General features: G+C 47.3%; 2 protein-coding genes across 8 annotated transcripts in view; one reads left to right on the forward strand and one right to left on the reverse strand.

Moving 5' to 3' along the window:
- Window positions 1-11,269, reverse strand: part of ZNF175 (zinc finger protein 175) — a 29,552-nt gene extending 18,283 nt beyond the window's left edge. Inside the window, exons 1-2 of the mRNA XM_013064051.2 lie at window positions 10,881-11,269; window positions 88-317 (exon numbers count right to left, since the gene is read on the reverse strand). The gene's annotated coding sequence lies outside the window, so the exon portion shown is untranslated. The remainder of the gene's footprint in view (window positions 1-87; window positions 318-10,880) is intronic.
- Window positions 39-16,990, forward strand: LOC101678204 (sialic acid-binding Ig-like lectin 5). 7 transcript variants are annotated; one of them, XM_013064054.2, is made up of 11 exons: window positions 39-122; window positions 4,018-4,221; window positions 9,710-9,842; window positions 9,927-10,286; window positions 10,442-10,720; window positions 10,916-10,963; window positions 11,254-11,718; window positions 11,801-12,085; window positions 12,877-12,973; window positions 13,311-13,389; window positions 15,999-16,990. In XM_013064054.2, exons 3-11 carry the CDS (start codon window positions 9,809-9,811, stop codon window positions 16,176-16,178), a joined length of 1,827 nt encoding a protein of 608 aa, XP_012919508.1. In that variant the 5' UTR covers window positions 39-122; window positions 4,018-4,221; window positions 9,710-9,808; the 3' UTR covers window positions 16,179-16,990. The 7 variants fall into 7 exon arrangements, with proteins under 7 accessions (XP_012919508.1, XP_012919509.1, XP_044933333.1 ...); XM_013064055.2 differs by lacking the exons at window positions 39-122; window positions 4,018-4,221 and adding an exon at window positions 8,489-8,737; XM_045077398.1 differs by lacking the exons at window positions 39-122; window positions 4,018-4,221 and adding an exon at window positions 8,489-8,737 and having other exon boundaries at window positions 12,880-12,973.

The following is a 16,990-nucleotide window of genomic DNA, read 5'->3' on the forward strand; positions in this document are numbered from 1 at the left end:
AAAACTGTGAAGCGATACACTGCCCATAGTCATCATGGCATCTTATTGGACCCAGATATTCTATCCCTTCTTCCCTACCAAACTCACCTTGCACGGAAAAGTCAATGGGATCTCAGCGTGTGGTGAGTCTGGCCGACAAACCCCTCTTTATCACCAGACTCCCCCGGAAGTAGCTCCAACCGCAGGCTCTGGGGACTGGGTAGGCTGTGGGCTTGCCTCTCCAGGGTCCTGCTCAGCCTGGCAGGGGTTGCTGTCAATCCTCAGACCAAACACAGGGATTGGCCCTTCACGACTGATAGGAGCCACTCCCCAGTGCTCTGCAGGTGAGAGAAGAAGAGATAAAGCCAGACCCAGTGTTGAAGTAGTTTTGTAAGTTCTGCAGCCGTTTAGTGCAGTAGGTATAATGCGGGAAACAAAGGGAGAAGAAAAGTTAATAAATTTCTTTACTATCTACAGCCCACTTATAAATCCTTGAAACAAGCAGAGTGGCATTCCTCTAGGGATTCAACTGCCTGATGTTAATATTCTGCTAAGGCGAAAAGGCAATCCTAGCTTGACAATGCCCCCGCGCCCCCCACTGTAAGTCTACTTGAACATATAAAAATTCCTTTAGAAATTTCCTTTATCTCTAAACCCCCCAAGATTCGTGTCGGCAATCATCCCCAAGCATATGGCCCACTGATACACATTTAAAGGGTCTCATGACTAAGGTTTATTAGACGGTAATAAATTACCTTTTCCCAACAATAGCTAGCCCCCTCAAGGTCCTGGAAACCTTGCTTCCAAAATACCTGGGAGACATAGGTTATCCCTAACCCCCTTCCAACCTGAAGGTACATAATGGGCCACTCCTCATGACCCCAGTGCAAGTCTTTCTGCCCATGGGTCCTGTCCCTGTGCTTTAATAAATTAAACCACCTTTTTTATTATTTAATAAATAAAACCACCTTTTTGCACCAAAGACGTCTCAAGAATTTGTTGGCCATCGGCTTCCAACCCTAACATCTTTCCTACATCAGATATAATGGTTAAACACAAAGATTCTAGAGCTGGACAACCTGGGTTTAAAGCAAGATGTTCAAGTTTGGGCAAGTTAGTTAACCTCTCTGTACTTCAATTTCCTGTTTCAAGAAGTTGTGAGGATTAAATAATTAAATTATCATAGGCAAAATGTTTAAAACAGGGGTGCCTGGGTGGCTCAGTGGGTTAAAGCCTCTGCCTTCAGCTCAGGTCATGGCCCCAGGGTTCTGGGATCGAGCCCCAAATTGGGCTCCCTGCTCAGTGGGGAGCCTGCTTCCTTCCCTCCCTCTCTCTGCCTGACTCTCTGCCTACTTGTGATCTCTGTCAAATAAAACAAAAATCTTAAAAAAAAAAAATAAGATTTTTTTTTTTTTTTTTAATTTGAGAGAGAGGCAGTGAGAGAGAACATGAGCAAGGAGGTGGTCAGAGAGAGAAGCAGACTCCCGGTGGAGCTGGGAGCCCGATGTGGGACTCGATCCCGGGACTCCAGGATCATGACCTGAGCCGAAGGCAGTCGTCCAACCAACTGAGCTACCCAGGCATCCCCAAATAAGATCTTTTAAAAAAAATTTAAAAATGTTTAAAACAGTGCTGTTACATAATAAGACTGTGCTGTTATGTGAGAAAAATATTCTGGTTCATTTATCCAACAAATATTTATTAGATTCCTGTAGTATGCCCAAGAAAAATTGTTTAAGGTCATTGTGTAACTGAACTAATGTGAGTTCCCTCCTTGTGAAGTCCAGATAGAAGCTGATGTGATTTGAAGTGGGGCTGGAGAACAAAAGGTCAAGAAAGAATTCTTGAAACATTTTTGGTACAAAAAAAGTAGTTTTATTAAAACACAGGACAGGACCCTTGGGCCAAAAAAGCTGCACTGGGATTGTTGAGGAGCAATTGATTATATCCTTTGGAGTTGGGGGAGGTAAAGACAAAAGAAGTTTCCAAAAGGATTTTCAGATGCTAAAGAAGACTTAAAAATCCTTGAGTTCTGACTGTTGTCAAGCTAAGGGTGTTTTGTTTTGTTTTACCCCTCTAGGAAGGCATTAACCTTAAGACAGTTGGGGGTTCTAGAGGGATGTCATATTCTGCCTACTTCAAGTATTTGTCAATGGGTTGCAAGTTATAAGGAATTTAATTTTATCCACATTTCCTTTTGCCTTTCTTTTCCACGTCAGAAATTACACCAGTGGAGTTATCACACAAAGAAAATTTCTTCGCTGCAAATAAAGAGATCACAGAACATAACTTCCAAAGCTGTGATTCCCCAAACAGGGGTGAATATGATATGGGAAACAGAGGTAGAAGAAAAATTATTAAATTTCCTTACCTACTGACAAGCCCTTAAAACAGGCAGAGTGACTCTCTTCTAGGGACTCAACTAACCCCACCTTAAGGCTTTGCTAAGGGCAAAGGGCAATCCTAGCCTGACTCACCCCCTACCCCCAACCAGGATCCTGTAAGTCTACTCTAACAATTCCTTTGGAAACTTTATCTCTAAACCTCCAAGATAGTGTTGGCAATTATTCCCAAGCATGTGGCCCACTGATAAACATTTAAAGGGTCTCACAAAAAGGTTTTATTACTGGTAATGAATAACCTTTCCCCCAGACAATAGCTAGCTCCTCAAGGTCCTAAACCTTGCTTCCAAAATTCCTTAGAGACTTATGTCATCCCTAATTCCCACCCCAACTTACAAGTATATAATAGACCCCAGGTCAGCAGCTCTTCCTGCCCAAGCGTCCTGTCCCCGTGCTTTAATAAACCACCATTTTGCACCAAAGATGTCTCAAGAATTCTTTCTTGGTCTTTGGCTCCAGACCTCACCACCAAACCTCACCTACGTTCATCAAATAGGTCCCTTTTATTTAGAATTAGGATGAATATTTTATCTCTTTTTAAGATTTTATTTATTTAGGGCACCTGGGTGGCTCAGTGGGTTAAAGCTTCTGCTTTTGGCTCAGGTCATGGTCTCAGGGTCCTGGGATCGAGCCCCACATTGGGCTCTCTGCTCAGCAGGGAGACTGCTTCTCCCTCTATCTCTCTGCCTGCCTCTCTGCCCACTTGTGATCTCTGTCAAATAATAAATAAAATCTGCTTACTTGTAATTTCTCTCTGTCAAATAAATAAATAAAATCTTTAAAAAAAAAGATTTTATTTATTTGACAGAGAGAAACACAGCGAGAGAGGGAGCATGGGCAGGGGGAGTGGGAGAGGGAGAAGCAGGCCTCCTGCAGAGCAGGGAGCCTGCTGCAGGGCTCAATGCAGGGCTTGATCCCAGGACTCCATCCCAGGACTCTGGGATCATGACCTGAGCTGAAGGCAGATGCCTAACAACTGAGCCACTCAGGCGTCCCAAGAAGGATTATAGTTAACTAAACAGAAATAGATGAGGAAAGTTGTTTATAATCACATCAATAGAAAATAAAGAAATATAACACTATTTATCTAATCTTGAATTAGAAAAGTGAGAAAAGTCAATCATATCAGGCAGTCTTAATGTGTCATCAGGATATTTAAATGAGTAAGGCACTTTTGGAAAATGTCTTGTTGGCTTCAGATGGAATTGGAAGAATCATCTCCACTTCCCACCTAACGTATCAATGAGAAATGCATTTTTAAAAAAGATATTATTTATTTACTTGACAGAAATCGCAAGTAGGCAGAGAGGCAGGCATAGAGAGAAGGAAGCAGGCTCCCTGCTGAGCAGAGAGCCCGATGCAGGACCCCGAGATCATGACCTGGGCCGAAGGCAGAGGCTTTAACCCACTGAGCCACCCAGGCGCCCTGAGAAATGCATTTTGTTCTAAGTTACAAGAAGGCAGACTTTCAGGAACCTTAATAAATGGGGTTTTATTTTTCTAACATAACACTAAGTTTAGAGATGGGCTGCTAGGGGCTTTGATTCAACTGCTTGGCAGAGCCAACTTTAGCTGGCGGGGTGAGGAAGGAGGAGTGGGAAAGGGATTGGCTCCTTCCCAGTTTTCTCACTCCTAGGCAGGCCCAGTCCTGACTCAGCGGCTTTCCTGGACTGAGAGTATTCTGCACAGCCCAATTATTCCCGAACTCGGTACCTAATCCTGCTTCAGCACCACGGACAGCGGCACTGCCTAATTTCGGGGTCTTGGCTGGATAGAGCGCTCACTCTGTGGGCAGACGCGATGGGAGAATCGGGAAGTCCTGGGGATAGATACCAACAGGGTAAGTGCCTCCCAGGTTAGCTCTGCCCTTCCCAGACTCCTTACTACCCCAGGGAGTTAGGGCCTTATGTGTGGTCATACCCTCAGTGTGGGACTGCTCATATACACTTGGTTTCTTGCCTCTCAGGGTTGACTCCACCCCCAATCTCTTCAGAGATCCCTCTCTGTCTGGATAAACCTTTACTCTCTCCTCCACTTCTTACAAGCAGGGCCTCTCTATCAAAAAAGCTGATATCTTCCTCCCCACTTCCCCTTTCCCTCCAGTTTCCCTCTCCCTTTCCTTCTTCCTCTGTCCCTCTCTCCTCCACGCTCTCTCCTTCTTTCTCTTGCTCAGGCTCTTGCTGATACCCAAATGGAACCTTGGAAGATGGAGAACAAGTCTCATGATCCTTTACTGACCCTAGTTATGTGCCAGATCCTAAAAGATTTTTTAAAAATATACATCAGGGGTGCCTGGGTGGCTCCGTGGGTTAAAGCCTCTGCCTTTGCCTCAGGTCATCATGATCCCAGGGTCCTGGGATCAAGCCCCGCATCCGGCTCTCTGCTCTTCAGGGAGCCTGCTTCCTCCTCTCTCTCTGCCTGCCTCTCGCCTACTTGTGATCTCTGTCTGTCAAATAAATAAAAAAAAAAAAACCAAAATCTTAAAAAATTAAAAAAAAATATACTTCAGTGTCTGTCAGATAAAGAAAGGACTGGAATATCAGGAGGCTGACTAAGGCATTGTCTTTGGAAGCAAAGGAAGACATTCAAAGTGTTTAAGTGCTGAGGGACCTTCCTATGATTAGGAAGAGTTCTGTGAATTCAGAGATGGAGCACTATCTGTGGGAGATCTAGAGTCTAAGTGAGGAGAGGGAAATTCAGTCATCATTCCATGGAGAAGAGGAATTGTAGCACCTGGAAGACTGTGGAGAAGAAGGGGAGAGATGTTCTGTATGTGCAGAGCTCATAGGAAATGTGAGGCGAGGTAAAGACCTAGTCATGAGTTCCAGCTCACCCAAGCTGCATACCCAAGTGTGGGGCTGGAGTCAGAGCTCCAGGCTCAGTCCCAGCCTTTGTCCTTAGGGTCTTTCCCTGCAGACAAATTCAGGAGTTCACTCATGACTTCCTGAGGTCTCTAGGGTAGATCCAACATAGAGAGGATTTGTTCCCAGGAGGGTCTTGGTCTTCCATTCCTCCATCCTCATGAGTCTCCAAGAAAGCTATCTCAGGAAAACAGACCCTCAAACTCCACATCTCTCTTGAGGGAAGTGGATTGGTCTTCAGAAGTTAAGAGGCAGTGTTCCAGGGTGTGGGAGGAAGGAAGGTCCACACTACCATGGTCCAGGGAGATAAGAGCTCAGCTTTCATTTCCCCTGCAGTGGCCTGAGGGAGAGAGGGGTTTTCCTGTTGAAAGGAGAAGTTAGGGGCAGAAATCATACATTTGATCCAGAAAGCATCCAGAGCTGTCTTACCACCCCTCAGATGCCCCCATCTCCAAGCTGGGAGAGGCTAACCAGACAGTGTTAAGGGAATTGACTCTATTCTCTGCAGCCCAGAGATGCTGCCACTGCTTTGGTGGCTGCAAATGTGAGGGCAACAGAGGTCTGAGGAAGGGGTCTGGGTGGGTCTGTAGTCAGACGTTCTGTTTGTTATCATGGTCCCTGGAGGTTGGTGCAGGTATCATCTGCATCCTACAGTTAGTGTCAGTGAAGGAGGGTCTGTGCATCTAATCCCATTCTGGACTGACTTTGACCTATCAATGCCCACTTTTAGATCTTGGAATCAGGTGAGAGACATCATAATTCTTCTCTGGCCATGGATCCTAACAAAACCAAAGACAGAGGACCTCCCCTGGGACCCAAGAGCCCCCAGTTGCTCTCTGAGCATCAGATTTACCAAAATTCAGAGAAGTGGAAATACTTCAGGTTAGAGAAATGTAGGGACACCTGGCTGTTCCCAGACAGTGGAGCATGCAACTCTTGATCTCAACATTGTGGGTTCAAGTCCCACAATGGGTATAGAGATTACTTAAAAATAAAATCTTTTTTTTAAAGTAGAGAAATATGGCTTCCAATATATGACACTATCTCTGAATGTGACAAATAGCCAAGGGTCCCCAGGGAAGGACCCCAGAAACAGGAACACATCTCCTTATCTAGAGGGTGGGGGAGATGTACAGAGCACTGAGGCTAATAGAAGGAGAGGCCATTGCAGAGGTTGTGCCCAAGATCACACTCTAGGATCTGAGTCTTTTCCTCCAGAGGAAAAGCTGACTTCCCCAGTTTGTACCATATACACTAAATCTATACCCTTATAGCTTGTAGGGCAGAGTCATTTCAGAATCTAAAGAGCATTTTTCCAGGAGCTTCTGTAAGATGTTTCTCACCTCCCTGGGCCCCAAGACCCCCCATCCCTTAGTACTCATACATATCTTAAGATCCCAAGGTCATGACACCAGCACTACATATCAGGTGACCTGCTTAGGAGGTGGTAGTTCTGTGGACAGTACCATCTGAGAAGGCCCTTGGTTAAAACCTGTATGTGATTTTCCAGGCCAGTCACAGGCACAGATGAAGGCCTTCCTTGGAGGACAGGCCTCAAGGGGCAAAGCTGCCCTCCCTGCTCCAGACTTGCTGACAGCTAGGGCATCAAAAGGTCTGAAGAGAGTTGCTCCTGTCAAGGACTCAGACCTTTCTGGCTGGTCATTCTCCTCACATATTTGCATCTACAGGCTAGAGGTCTTCATTCTGACCCCTCTTTACCTGGGGCCTCAGGCAGAGGTCTTCAGGCTCCTCCACTGAGGCCTCCTTATGGGGGAAAGAAGAGAAAAACTTGAAGACACTTCCCCCACTCTGACTCAGAACTCAGTATTTTCCACTCCTACCTCCCCATCCCCACCCCTCAAAATGATTTTCCCTCCACTGACCCTCATCCTGCTCCTTGGATTTAAATTCCCACTTTTCTTTATTGTATTCAGAGTTGAGCCCAGTCTCTCTCCTGCTGCCAAACCCCATTATGGTGGTTTCTGCATCTATTGCAATGGCCCTGAATACAGTCTTTACCCTTCCTAAAGGAGTGTCATGAATAATTTTTCCCTTGACAGTTAGAATCACATATTTTTTAAAGGATTTTATTTATTTGACAGAGAGAGAGAGAGAGAGAGAGAGAGAGTGGGAGAACACAAGCAGGTGGAATGGTAGGCAGAGGGGGAGGGAGAAGCAGGCTCCCTACTGAGCAGGGAGCCTGATGCGGAACTTGATCCCAGGATCCTGGGATCATGACCTGAGCCGAAGGCAGATGCTTAACCAACTGAGCCCCCCAAGAGCCCCTAGAATCATATATATTTTTTCCTTTAGCACCCAATCATCTTTCTGTTGGGGAAAGTGGGACAGGGAGGAGGCAGTGGTTTCTCCCATTTAGACTCCGGCAGTCATATACCATAGTATGTGATTAAAGGCTTCATTGTTACTCTCATTTTGACTCATTGCTGCTTGAGCTGTCTACTTAGACCCCTTCCTTAGCTAAACTCCTGACACCACCTGGGTCAACGTCTCTTACAGTTGTTGGTCAGGAAACCTGGGTCCCTGAGGACCTGTGTGACTTGAGGCCTGACTAAAAGCCTGGCATGAGGAAGGAGAAGAAAGCATGACAGTCTCACTTCACCAGCCTTCTGTAGACCCAAAGGGTTAGCCGCCACCTCCAAGTTGAAATAGAAAATATTGTCATTGTCTGGTCCGAATAGTCTAGGAATCTTGGTATTGGGCCCTGTCCAAGGAAATGGCACAAGTAGGAAAAACACTCTGTTCTGGGGAAGTGATGGAAGTGGGGTTTCTGCTGCTCAGGGCAGAAGTCAGAGGTCAAACGGGAGAAGGCTGATGATGTCCTGTTGAATGCCCTCTTCGTGGTCTGGCTGCTGCTCCTTCCTGGAAAAACTCTCACCAGGGTCACCAAGGACCATCTTCTCCTGCTACTTTCCTGGCCAGGCCACCTCAGTCCCTCACTCCTATTTCCACAGTTAAGCTTGTGTGTGTGTATGTGTGTACCCACGGTTCCGCCCAGGGACCCCAGCTCCCCACACTGGGTATACCTGCCCCTGAGGTGAACTTTGCTACCTTTTTCACTTCCTCTTCCCAGCCTAGCCCTGCACATTCGCTACTCTTGGCCATGGCACCTCCAGCCCCCATCACTAGAGTCAGGGCTCTGGGAGTCCCTCTAATAGTCCCTCCCCCACCCGCTGCACCTCTCTTTCAGTTTCACTTCCTGAAAGTGTCTTAAACCATTCTTTTTTCCATCACCAAGGCTGCTGTCTCCACGTGGGCTTGGTTCTCCCCTTCCCCAAAGTCACAACAGTTTCCTCTCTGGCCTTTTGGCCTCCAGCCTCTCTCTTCCAGTTCTTCCCTACAACTGGCCTTAGAAGGATCATGTTGATAACGATATGACCCTGCCTCTTTCCTGCTCAAGAACCTTCCATGGCTCCTCATTGCCTTCAGATGAAGTCCAAATTTGTCATCTTCCCCCACTGCTTGAGTTAGTTGAAGGTCAGGACTGATTCAAATCTGTCTTTTTTTTTTTTAAATGTTATTTTGTGAATGAATGGATGGATGGATGGATGTGAAGTGAAGTGTGTGTGTTGTGTGTGAAGTGAAGATGTGTGTTGCTTCTCTTGCTTCATCTGGACTCTTTTAAGCCTCTGAAGCTATCTATGTAGGCTATCCTGACACCCGTCCCTAGCAGGCCACATCCATGACAGTCCCGAGGCTGTGACTCTCCTCTGGAGGGCTGGCTGGCTGGGACTCTAACAGCATTCCAACAGGTCTGAAGGGTTAATTTGCTTCAAGCTTATGCTCTCCTTGCATGCTGACTTACATCTCTTGATCTGCAGCAGAACTAACTTTCTTTCTTTGAGACTGGCAGACCACTAGCCTTGAGGCGTGAAGGATCAGACTTTCCCAAGAGAGAAGGCATGACCACCTCTGAACAGAGCTTCTGTGGATGTCAGCCAGTCTGTTCAGGATCATGTCCTCACATGACTAACCTGCTTCTTCTGCACACAGCTCCCTTTCCTTTTCCTATGCCTTCTTTGAGACATCAGTCTGCCATCTTCCCAGGTTGCCAACTTCTTGAATAAAGCACCATCTTTTGTCTTTCAAGTATGGATTCTTTTTCCTTTTCCTTTAATTCTAGTATAGTAAACATCCAGTGTTATATTAGTTCTAGGTGTGTGTGAATATTATTTTCAAGTGGCCAAGAGCCAAACCCAAGTTCAGAACCACTTCTCTGTCCAGGAACAGGTGTTCAGTTGGACAACTGGGCAGGAGCCCAAGAGGCAGGACTTGGAGGCTCTCGTCCCTCCTCACTGCCTTACTTAAGAAAGACCTTTGCAGCATCAAGCCTCAGCACCCACCTGTCACAAACAGAAAGGGAACCAGACTATTTCAAAGGTTATTCACAGTTGACTGTGGGTCTGAAGTTCTCTATTCTAGGTTTGTGACTTTTTGTTTCTACCACAGGCTTCCGGTTGAAGCTTCCTCTGCCCTCCCATATCCTGTGGCTTCTTTTCTCTATCAGAGGAACCGCAGAGGGCAGGCTGTCCCAGGCATTGGGAAGGGATGCCACTGTGGCTGCTGCTCATGCTCTGGATAGGTGAGTGGCCTGAGGAGAGAGGGGGCCCCACTCGGGGGAGGCATTGGAGCTCTGGGATGAATTTTCCCCTCTTTCTCTCTCCAGGGTCTGTGGCTCAGGTTCTGAGCTACAAGCTGAAACTCCAGAAGTCTATGACAGTGCAGGAGGGCCTATGTGTCCACGTGCCATGCGAATTTTACTATCCTTGGCTTTCCTTTATGAGCCCCTACATGTCTTGGTTCCAGAAAGGGGCAGATGTAAACCAAGATCCTCCAGTGGCCACCAACAAACCAAACCAGAAGCTGCATGAGAGAACCCAGGGCCGGTTCTTCATCCGTGGGGACCTCCAGACTGGGAACTGCTCCCTGGACATCACAGAAGTCCACAAGGGGGACAGTGGGACTTATTTCTTTCAATTGGGCACATATTCATATCTAGATACTATGTTCTCTCTGAATGTGACAGGTATGGTAAGGGCCCAGGGGAAGGCCCCAGAGATAGAAAAATGAACATTCTTTTCCTCTTGGGGGATGGTGAGGGGTGGAGACAGCCATGACCCGGCACTGGGACAGGATAACAAAATAACCAGAGGCCCCTATCTATCCTCTCTGTCCTCACAGCCCTGACCCACACACCTCATATCATCATCCCGGGGACCCTGGAGTCTGGACACCCCAGAAACCTGACCTGCTCTGTGCCCTGGGCCCGTGAGCAGGGCACATCCCCCATCTTCTCCTGGACGTCAGCTGCCCTCACTTCCCTTGGCACCAGGACTCACTTCTCCTCAGTACTCACCCTCACCCCACGGCCCCAGGACCATGGCACCAACCTCACCTGCCAAGTGTACTTCCCTGCAGTTGGTGTGATGGTGGAAAGGACTGTCCAGCTCAATGTCACCTGTGAGTGTGGGACCAGGATGCCCACGTCCCTGAGATGCGAGACCAGGGCAGAGCTGGGCTAGGGCTTGACAATGGGGTCTTGGTAGCTAAGCAGGAAGAGAACCATTTACCTGCTTCTGTGGCTCCTGTGGGGAAGGCCCAGTACCCACTCATCTCTTACCGCAAGTGCTGAGGCTGCCTCATCCTTCTGTCCAGATGCTCCACAGAACACAGCCATCAGGATCTTCCAAGGAAGCAGAATAGGTAGGAAAGAACCACTTTTCTCCAGGGCTGGGGTGGAAACTGGGTCCCTACCAGGACAGTCCTCGTTGGGTCTCAGAGCTCCTGCTGGCCAGGAATTGCATGAGACACGTACAAGAAGCCAGTCACCAAGTTCAGGCATGGGGAGAGTGGTGGGGAGAAGCCCCCACCAACGTTGACTCCCTGAAGTTAATGTTCGCTCACCTACAACTTTCTTTGGGCAAATCCTCCTCCTGCTTTCAGGCTCCTCTTTGGCCCTTTCCCTGCCTTTGTTCAACATGTTCCTGTTCCAGGTCCTCAGATTTCCATCTGCTGGACAGTTGGAGCAGCTCCAGGGAAATCGTCCGAGCCTCCTTTGCAGGCCTTCGGCGTGGACTCTGCTAGTTCCCTCCTCAGAGCAAGTGTGGACATTGCAAGAGGAGAGAAACACCAGCTTCACACAACTCAGGTCTCTCTCTCTCTCTCTCTCTCTCTCTCTCTCTCTATTTCTCTCCTCAAAGCCTTGGGGACTCTGCAAAACACCTCATCAGTTCTCATCTCAGAGGGCCAGGCTCTGCAGCTGCTCTGTGTTACTGACAGCAACCCCCCTGCTGAGCTGAGCTGGTTCCGGGGGTCCCCCACTTGGAAAGCCACCCCAATCTGCAGGAGTCCAATCCTGGACCTGTCTCAAGTAGGGGCTGTGGAGGAAGGAGACCTCATCTGCCAAGCTCAGAACCCACTGGGCTCCCAGCACATCTCCCTGCATCTCTCTGTGGTCTGTGAGTGTGGGGACCCCTGGGAGCAGGCTGCCCGAGCCCTGAGGAGCAGCGGCTCCGCTGACCCTTCCCCTTCCTCCTGCAGACCCCCTGCAGCTGTTCAGCCCCTCCTGCTCCTGGGAGGGCGAGGGGCTGCGCTGTAACTGCTCCTCCCGAGCCCAGTGGGCACCCACCCTGCGCTGGCGGCTGGGGGAGGAGCTGCTGGAGGGGAACCACAGCAACACCTACTGGACTGTCACCTCCAACTCTGCGGGGCCCTGGGCCAACAGCTCCCTGAGCCTCAGTGGGCTGCTGAGCTCCAGCCTCAGACTCAGCTGCGAGGCCCAGAATGCACAGGGGAAACAGAGCGCCGCTGTCCTGCTGCTCCCAGGTCTGGGGTCTGCTGGGGAGTGATGCCTGGAGGAAGAAGAACTTGGCACTTGTATTAATTTTCTAGGGATGTTGTAACAAAGTACCTTAAACTGGACAGCTTAAACAATGGACATTTGCTGTCTTCCAGTTTTGGAGGCTAGAAGCCTAGGATCAAAGTGTCTGCAGATCAGTTTTTTCTGAGGCTATGAGAACCTGTTCCAGCCTCTCCCCTAGCTTCTGGTGTTTTCTGACAATCTAGTGTTCCTTGGCTTGTGGAAGCATCACCCCAACCTCTACCTCCATGCTTACATGTCATCCCCCTGTGTGTGTGTGTGTGTGTGTGTGTGTGTGTGTGTGTGTGTAAACAGCCCCATTTCATGAGGACACCAGCCATATTGGGTTATGGTCTACCCTAGCAGTCCCATTTTAATACTCGGTTACCTTTGTAAAGACCCTGTTTCCAAATAAGATCCCATGTTGAGATTCTGGGTGGAAGGGTATACCAGAAGGCTAGGACTTCAGCATATGACTTTGGTGGAGGACACAATTCAACCCATAACAGCCCCGGAGAGATGGGGCTGGTGGGGGAGAGCTACCAAGACCCCAAATGGAGCAGCTGGAGGTTTAAGATCCTCAGTCCTGAGGCCTGGGGAAGGGGCTGCTTCAGGGTCCCCTGGGCAGTGGAATGTCACATGACTGAGTCCTAGATGGAGAGTGGCTATACTAACAGAGGGTGGGGAGAGAAGGAAGTTGCCAGTTGGAACATGCCATGTATTGGAGCTGGAGCTTACACACAACTCAAATTTTCAGCAGATAAACCGGAACCCAGGACCAGTGGGGTCGTAGGAGCAGTTGCGGGAGCTGGCACCATGGCCCTGCTTTCCCTCTGCCTTTGCCTCATCTTCAGGTGAGAGTGGGTCCAGGGATAGAGGGAGAAGCCTGGAGAGGGAAGGGAATAAGTTCATGGAATCTCAGAGAGCCTGAGCTAGAGGAACCTGGACTGGTTGGAAATCCAGCTGTCAGGGAAGGAGGCTGAGTGGTAGTATGAATCAACCCATACCCAACTGGGCCAAGCCTGGGGTCTCTTCCAGCCCCTGGTCCAGTTCTTGGGTTAGGGCAAGGACCTGGGGACCGGACCCACCTCCACCTACCTCATTCTATGCCCTTCATGGGGGTGTAGGGGATGGTCTGCCTACTGCATGCCCCAAATAACCAAGCTGAAAGACCCAGGGCTGTTCCCTTAGAGTGAAGACCGGCAGGAAGAAAGCAGTCCAGCCAGTGCAAAGCACGGATATGAGTCCAGCTGGCAACTCAGGCTCTGGGGTGAGTAACAGGCTGTGAGCTCCTATCCAGCAAATGGCTTTTGGAAGGAGCCCTCAGTAAGGGCGCCTGAGCATTTCCTGATTTACATCTAATACTCCCTGGAGTTCCACCTGTGGTTATTTTAAATTCCTAATTCAACTGCTCTAATACTTCTGCTTCTGATGGACTAAGTATATAGCCCAGTTGCTTGTAGGGATATTTATGGCTCCTATGTCAGAGTATCACATTCCCCTGGAATATTCGCTTTTTCTTGTGGGGTTGATGACCCAGAAGTACAATGACCCAAACTTAGTCTGTGCCAGACCCACTGGGTGCTAGGGAAGCAGTGGACTTGGGCCCTAGGGTAGAGAGACTGGGGAAACCCAAACTCACAACTCATCACTCCCACTTTTCATTTTTCAAATCTACCCCCGTGTGTGTGTTTGATATCAACTTCATTGAGGTATACATTACACATAATAATGCACCTATCTTAAGTATGCTGTGAAATGAATTTTAACAAAGGGGTTCGCCCGTGCCCACATCCCCAGTCAAGATGTGGAACATTTCCATCAGGTCCCCAAATACCTTTGTTCCCTTGCCCAGTCAGCTTGACCTTTCTGGCAATCACTGATTTCTATCACTATGGATTAGTTTTGCCCCATCTGGAACTTCATATAAATGAAATCATGGAATATTTACTCCCTTTGTCTGGATGTAAAAATCCTAAACATGTATGCCTCCTATAATAATAATAATAAATTATATTAGATTACATATTATAATTAATAATATTAATTAATATTATACTATATTATATATAATATTCTATAATATTATATATATTGTATAATATATAATTATATATAAATATAATAAATAATATAAATACAATAATACAAATAATATGATAATAATATATTATATTAATCAAAATGAACATATGAAAACTGACAGAACAGCAAGGAGAACAGATTGGCAATTATAGCTGATGATTTCAAAACTCTTCTTTCAGTAACTGGCAGAACAAGTACACACAAAATCATTTTTAAAGTTTAATTACCATAATTCCCTGTCTTGTTTCTCCTTGGTTGACCTTGGGGAATGGGACCCTTAGTGTGTGTTAAATCCCCATCTTGTTGGGAATCAGGAAATACAGCTTCCATTTCTTTACTTTCAAATTCTCGGTATTTTTTTCTTTTAAGGGAATGTCTTTTGCAGTTCATACAGTATAGTGGCCAAAGGCATGTACTCTGGAGCTAGACTCCTGCATTCAAATCCCATCTTTCCCCATAGACAAGCTGGATGACCTTGGGCAAATGACACACCCTCTCTGACCGCTCTTTATGTTGGTGACATGGGAATATTATGAGTCCATAGAGTATCCTAGAGTAGTGACAAAAAGTGTCTAACACAGTGCCTGGCATGGACTAAGCCCAGTACTCATGCTCCAATCAGAATCATTCCCTCTCCTAAGCAGAGGAGTCCCAAGGGCGGTTTGTGGCTGTTGCTATTGTTTTATCCCCTGTTGTATTCCCAGAGCCCCAAGAAATACCTGCTTCCTTTTAATCTGAGAACTCTTTCTCTTTGTTTTGCTGAGCTACTGTGTGAGGGCCTCTGTTTCATGCTGCCACAGCCCGAGGGTGCTGTGGGTCCTAAGCAGAGGTGGGCTGCCATCTTGATGGCCAGGTCTGACCTCTGCTGGGTCTTCTTGCCCCTGCCTGGGAACTGGATACGCCAATCCTGCCTGTTTTAGATTTCAAAATATCTCCTATCACAAATGTAGAACTTTGAACGTATTTGTTTTCTTTTTTTTTTTTTTTAAGATTTTATTTATTTATTTGACAGAGAGAGATCACAAGTAGGCAGAGAGGCAGGCACAGAGAGAGGAGGAAGCAGGCTCCCTGCTGAGCAGAGAGTCCGATGTGGGGCTCGATCCCAGGACCCTGAGATCATGACCTGAGCCGAAGGCAGTGGCTTAACCCACTGAGCCACCCAGGCGCCCCTGAATGTATTTGTTTTCTATTTGTTTAGTGACTGCCTTTCCTAGAATCATAAGCCATCTGATCTCAGGAACTGTACTTGTGTTGTTGTGTTGTTCGTCACTCCACACAACAGCTTGTACACTGTCCAGACAAAGGATGGTACTATAGTTAGAACTGATTTTGAGTTGGCTCAATGGTGCATTTAAACAGACGTGTGTCTTTTTTTTTTTTTAAAGTATGTTCCACACCCAGAATGGAGCCCAACCTGGGGCTTAAACTCACTACCCTGAGATCAAGAGTTGAGCTGATATCAACAGTCAGAGACTTAACTGACTGAACCTTCCAAGCACCCCTAAATAGATGTATGTCCTTAGGGCAATGTGTATCATTTCTCTTAGCCTTAGTTTTATTATTTGTGTGATGAATACATAAATAATACCCTCTCTCAGACTTTTTTTTTTAAAGAATGTAACATAATTGATATAAACACTAATTAAGGGCTGGCCAATCTTAATTATTAAACATTTAAAAATAAATGAATGGGTAAGTGATAAAAGTCCCATCAGGGCCAATTCCCTTCTGGTCCTTGGCTGCTTTACCTCAGACCCTACTAACCGGCTCTGAGTATCTCTTGCTTCCACTCAGGCGTATCAGTACCAGTCGTCGACGGACATCCCTGCAGCTCCCCCACCTCCTGCTGAGGCCAGACCCATTTCAGAAGAGGAACAGGAGCTCCACTATGCTCTCCTCAGATTTCCCAAGCCGAAGTATCAGGAACGGAAAGACATCCACACCGAGTACTCAGAGATCAAGACACACAAGTGAGGAACTGTTTTTCTCATAGTTCTGGAGGCTGGAAGCTGAGATCGACGTGTCAGCAGAGGCATCTCTCCTTGGCTTGTAGTTGGCCGTCTTCTTTCTCTGTCCTCACCTGGTCTTCCCTCTGTGTGAGTCTGTGTCCCAAGTTTCTTCTGAGGATCCCAGATGTACTGGATTAAGGCCCACCATAGTGACCTCATTTTAACTGGAATTTCCTCTGTCAAGACCCCATCTCCTACAGTCTCAGTACTATAGTACTGGGGTTTAGGACTTCAATATATTAGTCTTATAATTTTTCAGCCCATCACACTCAGCCTTGACTATTTTAAAATTAATGGGCTTCTTGGCAATGGTTTGAATCTCCTAGTACGTGTGGAAGATCCTAGGACTTGTGTCCAAAAGACTGATTCCAATCCATCTACGCCACGGACACACTTTATGACTCACTTTACTGTTCTACAAAGCAGCGAAGTCATCCTCATCTAGCAAGATGATCACGGAAGATCGATGAGTCATTAAGTCCTGACACAAAGCTTTTTGTGAACTCTGCACACATGCGTGTGTCAGGACTTCTCTTAGATGCTTTAACAGAAAGTTTCTGCTAACGATTTCTCTGAAGGCCTGGAGGGGCCAGTCCCAGAGGTCACAGAACTTTCCCACCAGAATCAAACACAAGAAGGATGGCTGCCCTTACCACTTCTGTTAAACAGTATTTCATAGATCCTTTCCACTGCAATAAATGCAAGAAATAGAAAAAAGGGGGACGCCTGGGTGGCTCAGTTGGTTAAGCAGCTGCCTTCGGCTCAGGTCATGATCCC

This window comes from Mustela putorius, unplaced genomic scaffold (genome assembly GCF_011764305.1).
Source record: "Mustela putorius furo isolate JIRA1106 unplaced genomic scaffold, ASM1176430v1.1 tig00000196_pilon_pilon_pilon, whole genome shotgun sequence".
Classification (NCBI taxonomy): domain Eukaryota; kingdom Metazoa; phylum Chordata; class Mammalia; order Carnivora; family Mustelidae; genus Mustela; species Mustela putorius.